This window comes from Rhipicephalus sanguineus, chromosome 11, assembly GCF_013339695.2.
Source record: "Rhipicephalus sanguineus isolate Rsan-2018 chromosome 11, BIME_Rsan_1.4, whole genome shotgun sequence".
In the NCBI taxonomy this organism is placed as follows: domain Eukaryota; kingdom Metazoa; phylum Arthropoda; class Arachnida; order Ixodida; family Ixodidae; genus Rhipicephalus; species Rhipicephalus sanguineus.
This window is the reverse complement of record NC_051186.1, coordinates 55057392-55076060: the sequence shown is the minus strand read 5'-3', so window position 1 is coordinate 55076060 and position 18669 is coordinate 55057392. Positions and strand designations below refer to the sequence as shown.

Here is an 18669-nt window from a genome sequence, read left to right as displayed (position 1 = left end):
GACATGTTTAATGACACAAACATCAGCAATGAGTGTGAGATCACTATTTTATTTATGTCATCTTGTGCCTCTTTGCTTGCCACACCAAAGACTTTGGAATGAAAATATTTAAGCATTTAAGGCCCATTTCACGGAGATACTGTAACGAGTCATGAAATGTGTGATGATACAAATGGTCATTAACAAAATGATTTGCACACTTGCTGTTGATCAGATTGTGTCGTCGTACAGTCTAACCCACATATGTCGAACTCGCGAAAAACGGGAATTAGTTCGATATATCGTATAACTCAGTATAAATTTAGCTTTTAAACTCTAGTTTAGGTGCTCAAGTTGGCTTCACAGCACTGCTTCACGATAATACCAGGAAGTCGGTTTCACGGCAATATACGGGGCTACTATTTAGTTTTTATTTATTTGCGTGGTTTCTATTGAGGGTGCGCGTTATATGCAAGGGTGAGTTATATGCGAGGAAGTACGCTATCAATGTAAACAACGCCTTCACACGCAGCTGTGTGTACTCGTCGGACACCGGGAGCCTCCAGTCCGCTTTGGGCTTAATGTCGGCCTTGTTCTTCGGTATTATACTCCGCGTGGGTATGCCATACGCAGCAGCGTCAGACTTATTTGCTCCACATTCGACTGTGTTGATCATCACCAGCTTTGTCATCACCAACGGCTAGTCATTCCATCTCACGGCAGCCATCGCGTCAACAAAGAGAGCTGAGAATCGCGGTGAAAGCGAATAGCGACCGCTTAGATGGGCCAACGGGCGACGAGGAGTCATGGAAGGAAACACCTAGTGGACCGTGGAAAGTGGTAGTTTCTACTCGCTCCGCGCGGAACCCATCTAATCACACCCTTCGCTCTCCCCAAATTCATGTGGGAATGCCCCCTTTCGCGAGAAAAAGCCAACTTATTGGGGCTTTCGGCGCTGAAGTGTTGTGGCTATATTTTTTTTTTCGATGTAGCTTTGTATTTTCCTGTTAAAGCATTGTCGTGTTTGAAAATAGTTTGATATAAAGGATAATTTCACTTATCCGAGTTCAATATGCGGGTTTGACTGTATTTTAATGCCATACTTCTGAGCGTCGTAAGCAACGATGTTAAGTATGCGATGTGTGAAAGTAGGTGAACACAACTATAGCCACTTTAACATAACAGAGTTCACGAATGCACCACTTGAGGAACATGCACCTGCTTCCAGTGTCACTTCGGCATCACTCCGGCATGTCGTGTGTCCAGCGTGCGAGTGAAGGTTGTATTGGAATGTCGTTATCTGCCCTGGCAACATAACTCACAACCGGCCGAGAAATGTCCAGCTCACTGCTAGGGGTCGTGTGATGTCACCGTCACTGGCATTGCCTTCTCGGAGAACATCTTCGAGTTTCGGATCCGCTCTTCTAACACCTGCAAGAGATAATGACACTTTTTATTATTGGCTGCCCGCTTGTGTACACAGCCCTCGCAACAAATTGCTAGCCTGTGGATTGCACTTTCTCCCATTAGGCCGCGCTGTTGACAGCTTGCTCATAAAAACCAGTGGGGGGGGGGTTCTAACCCCCCCCCCCTCCAATTCCCCTGTGCGCACGCCTACGAGTCTAATCTAGAAGATCGTTAGTGAAGGCTGGGATGGTGCCACTATTATGCTTCTGAGACGTGGTCACAAAGGGCTTTGTCTTCTTGTATGGCTCATAGATCAAAGCCTACTAAGAAATGCGACTGAAGAAAATCGTACGACTTACCTCCTGGCGCCTCTGCTCTGCCTTGGCCTGCTTCTGGCGCAGTGCTTCGGCGGTCACCGTGGGGCAGTCGGCTGCTCGCTTCTGCAGAAGGGACAATTGTCGTCAGCAACAGGCAGAGAATGCCTTTGAGGCGTATATAAGTAGCAAGATGCTGGATGTCGCCGACGTGCTTTGCGGTCGGAGGCGTAGCTTTCCAAACGACAGTCTGGTGGGCTAGTTGGTAATAATTCGCGCAGTAGCCCAAGGAACCACATGGACGGCGAGATATAGCGCTGCGTCCCATCTTGCTCTTTCGCAGCCGATGTATTTCTTTGAGCTACTGCGTGAATTAGGAAGCCTTCCACTTTTAAGAGCGGAGCTCTTTAAGCTTTTCGTTGCGCCGGATAGTGCGAACAGGAATTACCATCATGAACCACGGTACGCGTTCGCTTCGTCTGCTTCAACTTCTGCTTCGCTCCCAGAACGCACGCCGATTTGCCCGGCGTGTAATACAACGTGTAAACTGATGGGCGAGTCTGTTAGGTGACTAAAAATCACGTAACAACATTCACGGGGCTGAAATTGTGTAACATCATGTAACAACTAGTTACGCGACTAAAAAATCACGTAACAACTAGCCACGTGACTAAAACCACGTAATAACTAGTCACGTGACTAAGAATCACGTAAGAACTAGTCACGTAACTAAGAATCACGTAACTAGTCACGTGACTATGGTCGGATACAACCTAAAAAGTTCGGAGAGGCCTCGCCCAGACGACCGAAGCGCGACCTCCGATCACCTCCGCGACTGAAGAAATGGTCCCACTCATGCGCCATGCGCTCGGCAATATAGACCGTTTTCACGGAGAGGAGGAGCGTAGCCTCGAACCGGTGTATTTTCACCGCTTTCTCTCTCTCCACCTCGGCCGACCGCTGCCGCTGGTGTGTGCGGATTCCCGAGTTTTGCACTGCGTGGTGCGTGAGAGGTCAGCGTGTTTCCATTTTTCGACGCGCTGAAACAATTGTGCTGTCGCAAATCGAATGTCTGACGAAAACAGGTCGACAAGCTACCACTGCGTTGTGTTTGGCTGCGGCAACAGCTACGGAAGCCTGAAACACTGGCAGCCATGGCATGCGAAGTGCACAATGTTTTTAAATGACTTCGCTTCTCTCAGGTCGCACGCCTTCTTCTCCGACAAATAGTATATTATTATATGTGGTGTCTGCACTTATGGCCTTTTGTCCAAGTCACCACACCAGCTTGTGATTGTGCTTGGGTGCTGGTACACTTTATCATCTGCCGATTAGTACACACTTTGTTTGCTAATTAAGGGTAATTTATTAGCATGTTTTTAATAATTGTGAGCTGCTTGCGAGTGTCCTGACGTACGCAAATCACCATCAATGCAAGTGTGGCTGACGATTAGTACACAAAATGTTTGGCCAAGAGTTGTTCTCATGAACCGCTCTGATTTCTATGCTACAGCACATGATTTACAATGCCTGCGGCTAGAAAATGTTCCATCTTAGTGCGTGCAATTTCGAGATTATTGAATGAGCACTTTTCAATCTACATGACAGAAAGGCCCGCACGACATGTGTTCTTTGGCGTAGGTAAGCGTATCTAACGTTTCGTCGAGAGCACGTTCTTTCTCGACTTGTCAATTTTGTGACGATAACTGGGGTAGCATTATGACAACCGCACTTTTTATTTTCGCGCGGCAGCCTGGGTGTCGTGAATAGTCGGCCCACGTTCGTTAAAGCCAGGTCGTTACCTGGACACGTGCGCTCGTCGTAATGCTTCTGAAATACTCGCCAGAAAACAAATTGACAATAATGTTACCAAAAACGAGCGCCCTTTCGGCGTATCGCTAGTGGCGGCGGCTCGCGCCGAAGCGAACTTACGCCATGCCACGCTTCCAGATGTGCAACAGGCTTATTTTTATTTTATCATCGGTGTTGTTTCTACGCCGAATTTTGAGCTCACACGTCGTACTTCTGTTCCTTATCCTGTGCAAGGATCAGAGGCCACAAGCTACGACGGCGGCACGAATAAACACAAGCATCGGTGTTTGTGCTCCTGTCGTTCCGTGAACATTGTATTACAACGTGCCAAGCGGAACCAAAACGGTCTGTTAGGGATTAGAGTTACGTTGAACTTGAACAATCACGGCACGGAAACCTGGGAGCCATCTTAAACACTAATGCGCGCACCTAGCGCGCAGCCGGACAATGGCCTACGTGTTCGCTCGTCTCCATTTACGTTTCTCCGATTATACTTCGACAGTTGTCCTAAATGTTAACGCTCTTTTATAGAGATTATTCCAAGAACCTCACCCGGCCAGCTATAACAAAACATACAAAGCAATTACCAATTTACACAAGCTGCTTAAGAACTGCATTGGCATTATTCTCATCGTCGGCGCTGCTGCGGGAACGTCTCTTGGGCCGCCGCTGCTTGCTGTTTCAGCCATTTTGAAGCTGCAAGCTTAGCGATTATTTATCAGCGCCTTTACACTCGAAAAGCGTTGCCCTGTTTTGCCCGTGTACCGCGAAGAACGGCAATACCTTGTGAACCGAGCGCATACGCTGCATACACCGCCGCGGAACCCCACACACCGGAAGGGCGGCGAAACGTCGCAGACGATAGACGGCGCTGCGGCGGTGGAGTGCTTTAAAAATGGCAGCCTCCTAGTGAAATTGGTGTATACTCCGAAGGCAAAGTCACCGGCAATCCGGCTCATGACGTCAGTCTGGATTGCGCGCCCATTGGTGCAGGCTTGTATGCATGCGCCTTTGAGGAGGAAATGCCGCGGACTTCTAAAGTTGTATCCGACTACCGCAAAAAGCCGAGCAAGCGCCCCCCCCCCCCCTACGGTGAAGGATAATCCGACCAGATTTGGAGGGCTTGCTCGGTCCCGGACCGAAATTCAAGATGGCGGCGGGAGAGCCCCTAAAATAAAAAATGCCCATCCATGTTTCTAATGAAATGCTTTATTTATTTACTGTTTTCATTCCCCCTCGTCACTGTCAAACCACTGAACGGGATTTCATAAACAACGTTACATGCGCATTCAGTGTACTCATTCTTGTGGTTCTTTTTGTACAAGTGATGCTCGTCATGAAAAAAAAAAGTGGCCGCAGGGGAGGAAAGGGAGGGGGGGGGGGGGCCGCTTGCTCGGTCGTTGGCGCTTATTTCAGATCTCCCGAAAAAGGGAGGGGGCGCTTGCTCGGCATTTTACGGTATAGAATCATATGTAACATCACGTAACTTTTCGCGTGACTAAAAATCACGTAACGTCACGCTGCGTGTAGTCACGTAACGTCACGCTGCGTCTAGTCACGTGACTAAAAATCGCGTAACATTTAGTCAGGACAAATCACGCAGCATCGCGTAATAGCTAGTCTTGTGACATGTTCCCGCTATAAACAACGTAACAGCTAGTCACGTGACTGAAGTCACATCACGTAACAGGTAGTCACGTGACATGTCCAGCCATATTAATGGGAACTAACAGACAATAACGCCAAGGAAAGTATAGGGGATGTTTTTAGTAATAAATGTAAGGTAATTGTGAAGAAAGAAAAGTGGACGAAAAGATAGCTTGCCGCGGGCAGGGACCGAACCTGCGACCTTCGAATAACGCGTCCGATGCTCTACCAACTGAGCAACTGAGCGTTATTCGAAGGTCGCAGGTTCGGTCCCTGCCCGCGGCAAGCTATCTTTTCGTCCACTTTTCTTTCTTCACAATTACCTTACATTTATTACTAAAAACATCCCCTATACTTTCCTTGGCGTTATTGTCTGTTAGTTCCCATTAATATTGTGTATAACAAAGAAAACGAGCCCTTGAAATTAACACTTCTTTCCTTCATGTCCAGCCATAGTACTACGAGCAAAACCAGCATCTCTAGCAAAAGCTTGCCAATACTAGCAAAACTTAGCTATGTCGAACACTAGCTCCGCTGATGGTTCCAGCCTTGCGCCACTAGTGCAAGCTGCGGTTTTTTTTTTTTTCCTGTAAGGAACGACGAGGCGTTTTGATGTGAACGACGCCCTCTGTGCGACTTGGGAAGCTGTGTGCGGTATGCTCACCCGGGCACTAATACACGGATGATGACTGCACGCATGCTTACTATCGATAATAAGTTTATTCCCGTCCCATGCAGCAACTGTTCCAGCAACACAACGGTTAAGAACAAGGCACAGACTGCTGAGTTAAGAAAAACATTAAGGAACGGCAAACCGAATGCAAAGGACAGAAAAAAAAAAAAAAACTGTGAAGACTTACAAAGGCGGCACAAAGAAAGCTGTATGAAAACACAATAGGCAGCGCCGTGGAATTTGAAGCCCGAGGATGCAAAAAAAAAAAAAGATACAGAACAAATATTTGCAACGGTGTGAGACTCATGTGCCTGCTTCAAGCAAATTCCGGAAACTGCTCAACACGTTTGTTAAAAATGCTAGACCAACTACCCCAACAGTCTAGCTGTCCCACCGTTGTAGCGGAATGTCAGAATAATCACCCACCCGTGGAAGAGAGAGAGAAACTAGAGGGAAAGGCAGGGAGGTTAATTGAGCACGTGCTATAGATTGGTTACCCTACACGTGGAGAGTGGGAATAACAGATAAGACGGAGAGGTAGGGAAAATAAATGAACAGTGTAAACACATCACTGGAAGTGCTAACTGGTCAGATACCTTTGAATTATTGGAGATACGTTTAAAATTTGAGATACATCTAAAAAATTAAGGCAACTTCGCACTAATGGTGCCAAGCCTGAAGGAACTGCAGAGCTGGGCGGCCTTCCCTGTTTATTTTTATTTTTTCTTTCTACCTTTTTAATTTCTCTCTATTCCTCGCATCCTCTTTCCATCTCTTTCTCGCTTGTCTATTTTTTTCTCTCTCTCTTTATATCGCTTCCTGTCTTTTTTCTTTCTCTCTTTCTATTTCTCTCTCTCTCTCTGTGTACTCGTTCTCTCACCCATCAGAGTTATTGCATCCCACGCCGGACAAACCGGCGCACGTGTTCAGGGAGCGACGCAGAAGATGATGAGCTGCACGAAGAGAGTGCGTGGCGGCCGAGCTATTGCATTCATGGTGATGATAGCTTTTGTTAACGGAGTGTCTCCGAGCATAAACAGCTCCCGCTGTTAAAAATAAACAGGGAAAAGATAGATAAAACCGGAGTATCCTAACAGGCGGAAATGACAGTAAATCATAGAAATATCGGTTTGTGTCAAGAATAGTTGGTAAATTATTGAAGCATTGAAGAAAGAGGTAGGATGTTTGAGTGCAGCCAAGTAAAACACCGCTTCGTGGAGTTTCGTACCGTTGTTAATAATTACGAAACTCTACGCACCACCCGATCGTTTGATAAAAAAGCTTGGCGGTTACGGGTCGCCACCCCTTTCAACTGGGCTGCTAATAAAGATGAGGATTATCATCAAGAAGGGAGGATGGGGATGTAAGGACATCCGCGGACATCCCCACTGCATCCGCTCTCACCTGAAAGCGCTCAGGCGGCGCTGCCGGCGGCGTGTCGCCCAGGGGAACGTCGAAGGCGACCGCGCGAGGCTGCTGCTCTGGTGGGGGACCGCGTTCTTTCTCGGCCGGTGCAGGAGGCTCGGCTTTCGGCGCCGCCTTGGCCGCCCCGCAGCCCATGGTCGATGCCTGTGGAGCTGCGCGGCCATGCGTCGACCACGCGTGTTTTAATTGCGTAACCGCGTGGTTTCCATGACAGCGCGGGGATTTCCCCGCTTCGGCCACTTTGTTCGCAGAAGTGCTGCTATCGAAATCAGATATAGTGAGAGCTAGACAAACAGTGAGACCGTGCTTTATAACGAGTGACATTGATTTTTTTTTTCTTTTCGGTTCTGAGAAGGTGCGTTCCGCGACGACGCTTTTGTAGAGCAATTGCGCTAAAGTGAATTCCGCAAGTGCTCTCGTCTGTGTCGTTCCTGTTTGCCGTCTTTTCGAACTTCGCAGCGCTGCCTTTATCATCCATTCTCTCACTGAAGTTCTCATGCGGCAAGGGGATGGAGGGTCTCCACCAAAATGTCAGAGAGTGGCAACCGGTACAAATTCCACCCCCACCCCCCACTCTTTTCCCACATTCGGATACATGCATATACGGTGAGTTCATATTGACCAAGAGAGTGGGGCTATTTTGTGCTGGCGCATTTGCTTTGACATGTTTACTATGGCGCGAAAAACTTTTTGGTGTCCCTTCTTTCTAGGGTGGTAGATTAACCCCTATATATGTGTTATATACCCTTTATATATGTTAGTGCGTGTGTTTGTTAGGTTTGTTAGTGCGTATATATGTTAGTGCGTGCGCCTGCAAAATTGAAAAAGTTGAAGGGAGGGAGGCGGCTTGAATGCTTGACCCCACCCCCCACCCCCCTGCTACGCTAGTGCTTCTTTCGATCAAGCTCTTCGCGTAAATATGTTTCGTGCGTCTATGCGATGCCCTCCGGGATGAAGGTTACGAACTCTATTTTACGTTTATTTAGGTGCAGCTTACTTGATGAAATATTCGTTCACTATTACAAAAAAACGTTTTTACGTACTTACGAATAATGGCTATTCGATTCCACATTTCTGAATATTCGCACACTTTTTTCGGGCACGCATTCAGTGCATTGTGCGCCAGGCGGACATAATTGCCTCTTATCCGACGCGCGATCGATCGACCTACAAAAACTGTCGCTGCAATCAATGTGGATGGCATGAAAAATTCACGCGGCAGGGCGCATCATTGTGCGTGATTTTTGTCGGTCTTCTCATAAGGGAAAAGCGTCGATTGCAGGCCACAATGTACTGTTACAGTTTATCGCGCCTTTTAGGACGTGTCCGCGCCGCTTTTCGTCCTTGTTCGATTGTGCGCTAAAAAGGCGAAACGATTTCTCGTCGAACTCCCAAACAACCCCACTGGCTGCGCCACTGCCCTGGGACCGGAGGGTGGCACGGGCAACTGGAGTCCCTGACTAGGACCCTACACTCAGACTTCTAAAATCCTCTACCAATAATAAATGTTTCTTCTAATACTACTACTACAGCCATCACTACACCTACTACACGTCTTACCAGTAAAGCTGAAGCCAGCGCTCACCCTGTACTTCATCTCGGAAATTCAAGCCCTAGCTCTCTCCTATAGAGTGCGCTCAAAGTGATGTGCTAAAGCAAAGTCTGGGTTAATTACAAAATAAGATAAGGTTTTTTTTTTTTTTTTCAACGAAAGAGATACAACTACAGCCGAGTAGTGAGGTGTCCAATAAAAATGTTCCAGGACATAGAGGCTTCGTTAGCAACGCAGGGAACATACGAGCACGTAGAGCAGCACGTGCACTCTGATGATCTACCGTGCCGCTGGTAAAGGTAATTTCAAGGGAATATCATTTTCACCAGCAATTGTTTTCAAAACTAAAGTGTTGTATGCCGGGGTCGACCAAGAATTGACGCACGTCATTTCCGTCACGGCACTGACGTCAGTAAAAGGGTAGGGCACGCGGGTAGCTCAGAAATTAAAAAAAAAACGGCTTGACTGAGTTACACCAACGGAAAACCGAACCTCTGACTCCACGACTTTCGAGCAAAGATTTTCGATGTGCTGACCACTTCACCACGAATGCATTAACATTCAGCGCCGCTGCAACAACCTTTACAGACGCACGTTTCAATTTCGCGTTGTGAATGATTTCTATGAATCAAAGATCAACAATCTTTTTTTTTCTTTCCTCCACGATCTTCAACAGATATCTGCCAACATCAGCGGGCAGGAAAAGGACAACAGTGCAAAGAAAAAGCGGTGTGGAGATTTACTTATGTGACAGCAGACAGTGGTCGGAAAGAAAAGATGTCCACATGACTAATTTTACCCGATGGGCTCGGGGATTTGATAACACTGAGCAGGCTTCTGTCGCAATCAGCAAAGCCAGGCATCGAGAGTGATTGAGGCAGTGTCGTCGGCCATAAGCTGCTGTGTGACGAGCGATTTGTCATTTTCACACATTCTATAATCTGACTGCGACACATGTAATTAACTTCACATATTATACAGCCGAACCTCGTTATAACGAAGTAGCATCGGGACCATAAGTTAGTTCGTTATATCCGATATTCGTCGTAACAGTAGAAATAGAAATCGGCTCTAACAAATCGACCATCTAGCTCGTGCAAAAATCTTAGATACAAAAACGCATTATCCTAGGCTTCAAATCCAATATAAAACGAAGCAATCCTTTCCTGTGGCATGTCAAACTAAACATGCGTAAACATGAAAAAAAAAAATGAAATTATGACAGGACAATGTTCGTCTGACAAAATAGGCCTGCATTCACGTTTATTTGAAGAAGGATGCGATGCAAGCGATTTTTTTAAAACGTGGTGGCGTGCTGTCTCTCAATTTTTATTTTGCTTTCTATACCCTTCCGAGTTCTGAGCCTCGCGCGAACCAAATATTTCGTCGTTACAGCCGATGTTGCGGCGACTCTCGCGTTTTCGGTTCCGTCATAAAAAGAATAAATGTAACTGAAATTAAGCTTGTCCAACCAAAATTCGTATTTAGTTCGCTATAAACGATAATTCAATATATCAGTGTTCATTATAACGAGTTTCAACTGTAATCCGTTGCGACCATCTACAGGTACCATGGATGCTCGCTGTCGAACATAAGGCCAAGAGATAGCCATAACACGTGTATACGGTCCCTTCACTGACTGCATGGCACCTTTTGTAGTGTCCAACAAGGTCAAAAGAACATTTAAATCGACGCTGTTCTTTCCTCGTCGCCTTACTTCAGCAAATGGCTGTATCTGTTCCGGAACTAAGTGCTGTTTGCTTCATGCGAACATATAAGGCATATTGCGAACATGTAGAGTCGTGGGCGAATATAAGAGTGAATGCCGAATTCTTGTTTAATCAACAAACACTTAATTATAATGTAATGACATGAATGTGACGTATTAAATTGAATGACATACCTTTCAGCTTGAGCTCTTGGTGTTATGAACACTTTCGCGTTTGCCAGCTGCGTTTAGCCGCTGTGACTTCTTAAAAGGTAATTTTAGTGTTCCATCTCATATTGCTCACGTCTGTTAAAGTACGCTCCGCCGCGCGCTATGTATGCAAAGTCAGCGTTAGAAGCTTAAGGGCTACGAGACTCAAGAAAACAACGGCTGCTTTCGAAGGTAGTCTTGAATTTAGATTTCCTACCTGTTCTAAAACGTGCTAACAGCGTGTACTGTACAGCTTGACCGGATAGTCACAATTTGCTGAGAAGTTTAAAGTTTTCTCAGACCTATAGTGGCTTCGTAAAGTTTTTATGCCGACTGTATACGTGGGAAAGTGAAAACCCTCGTTTCGGAATGGCCCCTGTATCTTGTGCGGTTGTCTGTTTTTGCTAATATCTTTCCTGCGAGGTAGATGCATATATGGCAAACGAATGACAAAGCAGGATAGAGCGGCCGCGCCGACAGCACCATGCACCAACCTCCAAGCACTTGTTGCATACAGCGCGGAGGAGCCGTTATGTCCGCGAAATCGCAGTGCGGCACTCTTATCGACAGCGCGCTCAGAGTCACTGAAACGCCAAAATGAGCGGCGAAGAACGTACTGTTCGAAACGAAGCCCAACCTGCTACCTTCTCTCATGGCCCGCCAGGACGCGCCTTCGTGCAGGAAGACCCATGGCACGGAGCTGCAGCGTACATCGGCGAGAGCTTTTCGCAGAATGTGTGTCAGCGCGCGATTTTTTGCTCGGCGCTCACATGTCGATGCTGTTGCTAGGACGCGCGGGCCAGAGGCGCGCGTGTTTGCGAAGTATATATCGTACGGGAAAGGCGCGCGGTCGATCTATCGGCTGGCAATCGAAGTGCCGCAAGCCGATGCCAACCCCCTGTTCGCGCCACTTTTCGAGGGAAATCGATGCGTTCGGGGTGTCGCACGCACGCGTGCACACGATAGCGATTTTGCGACAACGTAGTGAGATTCCCCGACTGAAGGAATGCGGCTGAATACCGGTCGGGGAACAAGTACGCAAAGAAAAGCAGCTTACGACGCTTCTATGACCTAACCACCAGGCAGAGCGCATGCATGTATATCGGAAACCCGAATTGCACGCTTATTGCGCCCTAGCACGCATGCGCATAGTCTGGGCCGGCTGTATGGTTATGTATAGTGAGAAACAAGACATACGCTACTGTAGAGATTTATACCCTCTCTTTTAAAGGGGTCATGAACCACTTTTCCAAGTAATGATCTAATGGCCTCAGTATCGGAGTGTACTGCCTCCCGAATCGATTGCCGCAAAAATTTCTCGAATCTGTCAAGAATCAGCGGAGTTACGGGGGTTTGGCGCACGCTCCCAGCGCTTTCTCTCTTTTCTCGTGCCGGCGAGCGCACTGGAAGCTAGACAGGGAGGGATGGCATGGGGGAAAGAAATTACGCCAGCGCGCGTCATGAAACGCGATCGCTCTCCCGCTGTGATTCGCTTGCGCGAGTGCGGCTACCGTGTACTGAGGAGTGCGGCGCCGGCAAGTGGTGGCAACCCGCAGCAAGAAGCGCATCTGATCCGAACGCCGCTCTCGATTTACGTCGGCTATCGGCCAATAAGCATGCTATGTCTCTTGCTACGTACAGCGGACAGACGCCCCGCCCACCGACGAGAGTGAGAACCGGCCTCTGTTTGAAAAGAGGGTGCCTGGGGAAACGGCAACTTCGCGCTCCGCTTGTGGCCATTACGCGGCGCGCACGACTGTAATATTTGGCAGAGCAGTTCATAGCCGTGTCAGCTTTCCGCAGGATGTGTTTTTTCAATCAGCCCAAGGGGTGCTTCATGACCCCTTTAAATTGCCCCCTCCCCCAATTTTTGCCTGAATGCCACAGAGAAAGATCTTCCCGTATACCCATCCTCCCCCGCGATTTAGTTATACCCCCCAACGATAACTAGGATGATGAGAAAATAGAGGAATGGCAGGGAGTTCAACATGACGAGCATAAGGTTTGTTACCCTGCCTTGGGATAAACTTGATTCGTGGACTTAATTGCGTTGTTGCCCAGGCACCCAGAGATTCCTGTTCGTGGGTGGAGTTCCCACTCCTCCGTTTGCCAAAGCGTCGATGATGCCAGTGTTTGAGGTAAGTATGAAGGGTTTCCCCGGCATGAGTAGAATCTTCTTAGGAAGATTCGCAGTCTCGGTGTGCGACATGCGCACCACTTTCTGGTGCGCTTTATTGACTTCATGCTTGTTACGGTAGTTGAGATACGCGTCGTCTGCAGCGAGTTCCGTCAGCTTCTTTTCAGATGTAGCGCCGGAGCCACGACGCTCTGCTAGAGTCGAGTGACTCTACGCTCTGCGAGGCAATGGCGCCCTCTCTTGCGTGGCGCAGGAGTCAACCGCACGTTCTCGAGGCGTTTTAGCTATTTTTAAGTTAATTATTGCGATTAATTCTTGGTTATTTCTGTTAATTATATTATTTTAGACCTCGCGTTCGTTTATTTTAATCCAGTTTTGATCATTACTAGCCTTGTTTTAGGCCTGTATCGACCACTTGATTTGGAGCGTGACCACGCCACGTGAGATCTATGGATGGACGACAAGCCGGGCCCCTAAAGTGCTACGCATTTGAAACCGCTCGCACTACCGTGAAATCTGAGATAGTGCGTAGCACGGCATGATTGGATGCCGGTGAAACCCCGGTGGGCGGAGAAATCGCGCGCTTAATGAAGCGGTGGCGCCCTCTCTTGCGCGGCGCGGGTGTCAGCTTAGTTTTCGGAAGTGTTTTTAGCGATGTTCAGTTAACTGTTGCGAATAATTCTTGGTTATTTCGGTGTTTTAAATAATTCTTAATCATGTTAGTTTATTTTGAACTGGTTTTGAGCAATGTTAGCCTTGTCTTAGGCCTGCTTTTGCAACTTGATTTTGAGCGTGATCATGTGACAGACATATAGACGCCAACAAGCCGTGTCCCTAAAGCCCTAAAGTGCTACGCACATCAAAAGAAAAATGCCAGGCCCTGCGCGGAACATGCAGCACTAGACACAGCGAAAGCTGGAGGAGCGGCCGCGTTGTTAGCTATGTTATGTTTTGTTTTGTTGCCTAAGGCAGGGGTCGGCAGCCTAGCTGCAGCCCGTGGGGCAGTATTATATGCGGCCTCCGGCATCCCTCCCCTCTCCCCTTGTCATTTCCTATCTTAAGGCCGACATGTCAGATTTGACCTCAAATGGAGTTAGGAACAAAAAAAGATCGCTTCCAGTTGGCATTGTTCCCCATCTTCACACTTAGGCAGATAACGTCCTTACTTCCTTTCTTAACACCCCTCCCCCATTTGACGTCCGGCCCTCGCCGTGTCGGCTTTATGCAACTCGGCCCTTTGCCTCAAAATGAAGGAAACTGGCTCATACCCATGGCTCATGAGGGGGATTGGCTTAGTGCACTCTAGTCACACTTTCGATTAAAGGGAATTGAGTGAAAAGAATTAAATCTTGGGGCGACTAGTCCAGGTAAAGTTGCATGGCACCCACTATGTCACAAAACATCATAATTCCGCGAAGCAGGGAAGTGCCAACTGTGCCATTATTAATCATCCTTCGGAGAGGCGACGCATACCCACTACGCATTATATGCAAGTTTGTTGATGCTGTGGCTGATTATGACGAAGAAATATGGCTGAGCCCTTTCTAATGGGAGTGTAGCTTTGAACCACCCACTCGTTACGCAATTCGCATTGTGTGACGCGCATGGTGTTATTTTAGTCTTCTACCATGCTATATTACATTTAATTGTTAGCGTGTTAGCCCGACGTTTTTGCGGTAGAGTTTCAAGCACCCGCTTGGCTCTGTGGTAGAATGCTCGACTGCCACGCGGAGTGTTTGGCTTAATTGGAATCCTGCACGAAGTCTGGTAAGTTATTTTTACCCCTTGTTTGCGATATCTGTTACAGGCAGCGGCGGCGGCGGACAACTGTGCCGCCAAAATCGGCTGTTGTGGTCTCATAACCTCTTTCGCTGTAGAAAAATATTTGACGCCTGCCCTTAACAGCTGGGCTTGCCGACCAGCAGGCCTGCGAGGCGGCGACTAGGTAAGGCCTGGACGTCCCGACGTAGGAGACCTGAGCCCGGTTTATCAAACTGCAGCGGGGCGCTCAATAAAAGTTTTTACCAACCAACTAACCTAAGTACAGTTCTTACGATTTGTGAATGCGGAATCATTAATGCCAGCGAGCACTGGCCTGCGGTGCCAACGCCGCATGACACCGGTGTCCTGAGCGAACAGAGATGCACGAAGCAGCAGCGGCTACCATAGACGACAGGCGCGCGTATACCTCCGAAGTACAGTGGGTGTGAAAGAGAGGTTGATACGCACAGTTGTAGTAGTAAATACTTTATTTTTAGTAGGTTTGAAGAGGTGGAGTCTCCCCGGAGGGGGCCATTTCTGGGTGGGCTCCTCTTTACAGGAGTCCATTATAGCCGCTACCCGGGCGCGCGTGACCAGGGCCTTCTGGCTGGCCAGGACCGGGCAGTCGAGCAGGGCCGCCTCCCAGTCCTCTCGGGTGGAATGAAGCGGGGAGGGGAGGGGAGGGGGGGGGGTTGGTGCTAATTGACAGGCCCTTTGTGCGACAGCGGGACACATACGTCGAACTTTTCCGTCTGCAGAAAAAAAGTTATCCCACATCACCCGTTGCAATTAGCGCAATGCTAAGTCACTCACATCTCACCAAGTCTTCGTAGTCTCGAGGAAAATTCTTTTACCGTGCTTTCGAAGGGCGGAATCAGTGTTACAATGGCGTTGAATTTCGATCAGTTTTTTTAGATAGCTTCTGAATTTTCCTCTTCGTCAGATAGAAAGCACCTACCAATTAAAATGCCGGATAATTCCCTCTTTTTCTGGTTCTTCAGAGAGGCCATTTTAGCTTCCAGTCAACACGTGTTTTTGTAAATTTGCGAAATAGCTTGGCCAATAAATGCATCAAAATGCAATCTCCCCTGCGAAATTAACGCTGCTCATCCCTCAACAAAATTGCGGATATTGTTGCGTAGAAATATTTTTCTTGATATCATATACCTCCTGAAATGTAGGCACATATTCAGGGACAACAGCCGTGCTCGAAAATTTCGGCAGCCAAAGCCAGGACAGGCAAATGGAGGGGGAAAAAATGGTTGGTGCATGCGGTGCAGTAAGCTTTACAGGAACACACCACAGCGCTATGAAGGCTAACAAGAGGCGCAGGTGCAGGTGGTGTTCTACTGCTGGAAATGAGGTCCACACAACTTTCCTCAGCACAACTTCAGAAGTGCTACTATGTGCCACTTGCTTCGGCCGTTTCGTCCCAAATACCCGTTGATGCAGTCGCGAGATGGTGCCTTCATGAGACAGCGGGACAATGCTTTTCCCACTTTTCGAAAACACTCTCATGAGTCAGCGAGGGCTGTCGATGCGGCGAAAGCCTGTGGTTTCCTGGAATGTGGAGACCACCCCAAAGACGATGCCTAAATGAAAACCAAATAAAGATGTTTATTCTTTCTTTCTCTCAGTGGGACATATATATGTCCTACTTTTTTTCAATAAACTACTGGCTTGATTTTGAAAAAAATTGTTTTATACTATTTCTTTGTAGTTTATATCAATATACCACCGCCGGTTTTTATATCACCCTCTCAAAAATATAGGCAAACCTACAAAGGGTTAAAGTGCAAACCATGCATGTATTTGACAGCTAATGCTGGCCGAGGACCACTGATGTTGCATTCCGAGAGCTGCTTACTATTTTTAACCCCGGAAAGCCGGGGACCAGAGGCAGGCTGTTGTGGGAAGCACGTCGTCGCTCTATTTTCATTTTTGCCTCCACTGCGAAGCTTGTTTTTACTTTGTTTCTTGTTTTGTTTTTTCGAACTGGACCAACTGGACGGAGGGAGGAGGCGCTGTGGTAAGACTTCGCCCCGACACTATTGGGGAACCCTGCGTATACGCCTATGAGATACGGACCTCGCGCAATCGCCTCCTGGATAGCACGCCTGTTCACTCTGCTTCGTCACGTCATGCTACGTAGAACGAATTCCCATTGCCAAGCACGGCGCGACGAGGGCGATGACGTCAAGTTTTCGGTCCATGCATCGCCAGGCCTGCGCGGAACACGCAGCACAGTCACAGCGAAAGCTGGAAGAGCGGCCTATCTAGGGCCCGTTGTAGCCTCTCTTGGGGCAACTAATACAAGTACACATGCGAGGTATACTCACTACGCCATAAATCATCGTAACTTTCATGAACTAGGGAAGTGCCTACTATGTCATTATTCGTCATTCTGCGGAGAAGCGGAGTACCCATCTGTAAGGCATTAATTATGTGCACTTCGTGTTGTGGCTGATGACGATGAAGAATTATGGCTGAACCCTTTGTAATGGGTTGGAATCATTGAACGACCCACTCGTTGCGAAATTCGCGTAGCCAGAATTTTTTTTCGGGGAGGGGGGGGGGGGGGGTCAACCATCTTTTTTGTATGTTCGTGCGTGCGTTTTTATGTGTGCGTGTATATATGCCCATGCAAAATCGAAAAATTAGGGGGGGGGGGGTTTCGACCCCCCCTCCCCCCCGGCTACGCTCCTGCTGCATAGGGTCTTTTTGCGAAGGTGTTCCAAGCGCCAGCGTGGCTTTGTGGTAGAATCCTCTGGAATACTCAACTGACGCGCAGAAGGCCCTGGTTCAAATCCCATGCAATCCTCGAAATTTTTGTTTTCATTTCATTTTTTCTTATTTCGCACAATAGCGGTACGGACACCGGCGGCGGCGACGACGACGGCCAACTACGACGCCGAAATCGGCACTTGTTGTGATCTAATAAAAGCTTTCGCTGTTATAATGAAAAACCAGAGTGCGCAGAACAGCGGTATAGTAGTAGCGCTGGTTTAGCCCAGTATATAAGACACTCGGCCTCTGCGTGTAGGGTCGCAGGTTCGACGCTGCCTTACTGCCTCGATTTTTTTCCCCTATCGAATTTGTTTTTCTTTTTGTACTTTAATTTTTTTACCTGTACCAAGGCCAAGTTAAAACTCAAGGGAGAGTATAAACAGACCAGGATGTAGCGGCGATGCCCTTTTTCACGACGCCCCGGCGCATGCGCTCTCCCCTAGCGGAAAAGTCGCGAAACGTCTCTCCATCTCGGAAGCCTTGCTTTTGGCAATACCGGTCGTCCCGGCCCCTACCGAACCCCTACCAAAACGGCAGATGGCAGCACAGGAAAATGAAAGAGGCGGAATCACGCGACGATGGATGCAGCCATGGATCCGCCGATCCGAGTGGGTAGGTGCCATCATCCCAGGAGCATCATCATCATCATCATCTTCCCCTGAGGAGTTTACTTCACCGCAATAGATGTCTGAAAGCAGTCGAAAAAGTTAAGGCCCTTATCGCCCATGATAAGGCTCAACTTTTGTCTGACGTCCGTCACACCTTGCAACCGACGCACCCAGTATGCGTATTTTCCGAGCTAAAGTATCCCTGAGAAGTTCGCTTCACTGCAATGAATGTCAAAAAGCAGTCGAAAAAGTTGAGACCCTTCTCGCCCATGATAAGGCTCAACTTTTGTCTGACGTCACACCTTGCAACGATGCACCCAGTATGCATATTTTCCGAGCTAAAGTATCCCTGAGAAGTTCGCTTCACTGCAATAAATGTCGAAAAGCAGTCGAAAAAGTTGAGGCCCTTATCACCCACGATAAGGCTCAACTTTTGTCTGACGTCACAGCTTGAAGCGATGGGCCTACCATGCATTCCTTCCGAGCTAACGTTCCCCTGATGCGTTGTCTACACCGCAATAGATGGCCAAAACCAGTCGAAAAAGTTGAGGCCCTTATCAGCCATGATAAGGCTCAACTTTTGTCTGACGTCACAGCTTGAAGCGATGGGCCTACCATGCCCTCCTTCCGAGCTAAGGTTCCCCTGATG

The 18669-nt window shown here is 48.0% G+C and overlaps 1 protein-coding gene across 1 annotated transcript; it reads right to left on the bottom strand.

Moving 5' to 3' along the window:
• Positions 1–1329: 1329 nt before the first annotated feature.
• On the bottom strand, positions 1330–7392 carry LOC119375051 (uncharacterized). Its single transcript, XM_037645249.1, has 3 exons — positions 7237–7392; positions 1746–1826; positions 1330–1410 (listed from the first exon to the last, which is right to left on the bottom strand). The coding sequence occupies exons 1-3, from the start codon at positions 7390–7392 to the stop codon at positions 1330–1332; spliced, it is 318 nt and encodes a 105-aa protein (XP_037501177.1).
• Between the last annotated feature and the right edge of the window lie 11277 nt (positions 7393–18669).

Excerpts from the sequence above, each read along its gene's own strand:
- LOC119375051 (XM_037645249.1), bottom strand. The coding sequence starts at position 7,392 with ATGGGCTGCGGGGCGGCCAAGGCGGCGCCGAAAGCCGAGCCTCCTGCA. Across the intron at positions 1,827-7,236 it reads CGCCGCCTGAGCGCTTTCAG|AAGCGAGCAGCCGACTGCCC; the intron begins GTGAGAGCGGAT and ends TCCCTTCTGCAG. Across the intron at positions 1,411-1,745 it reads CAGAGCAGAGGCGCCAGGAG|GTGTTAGAAGAGCGGATCCG; the intron begins GTAAGTCGTACG and ends TATCTCTTGCAG.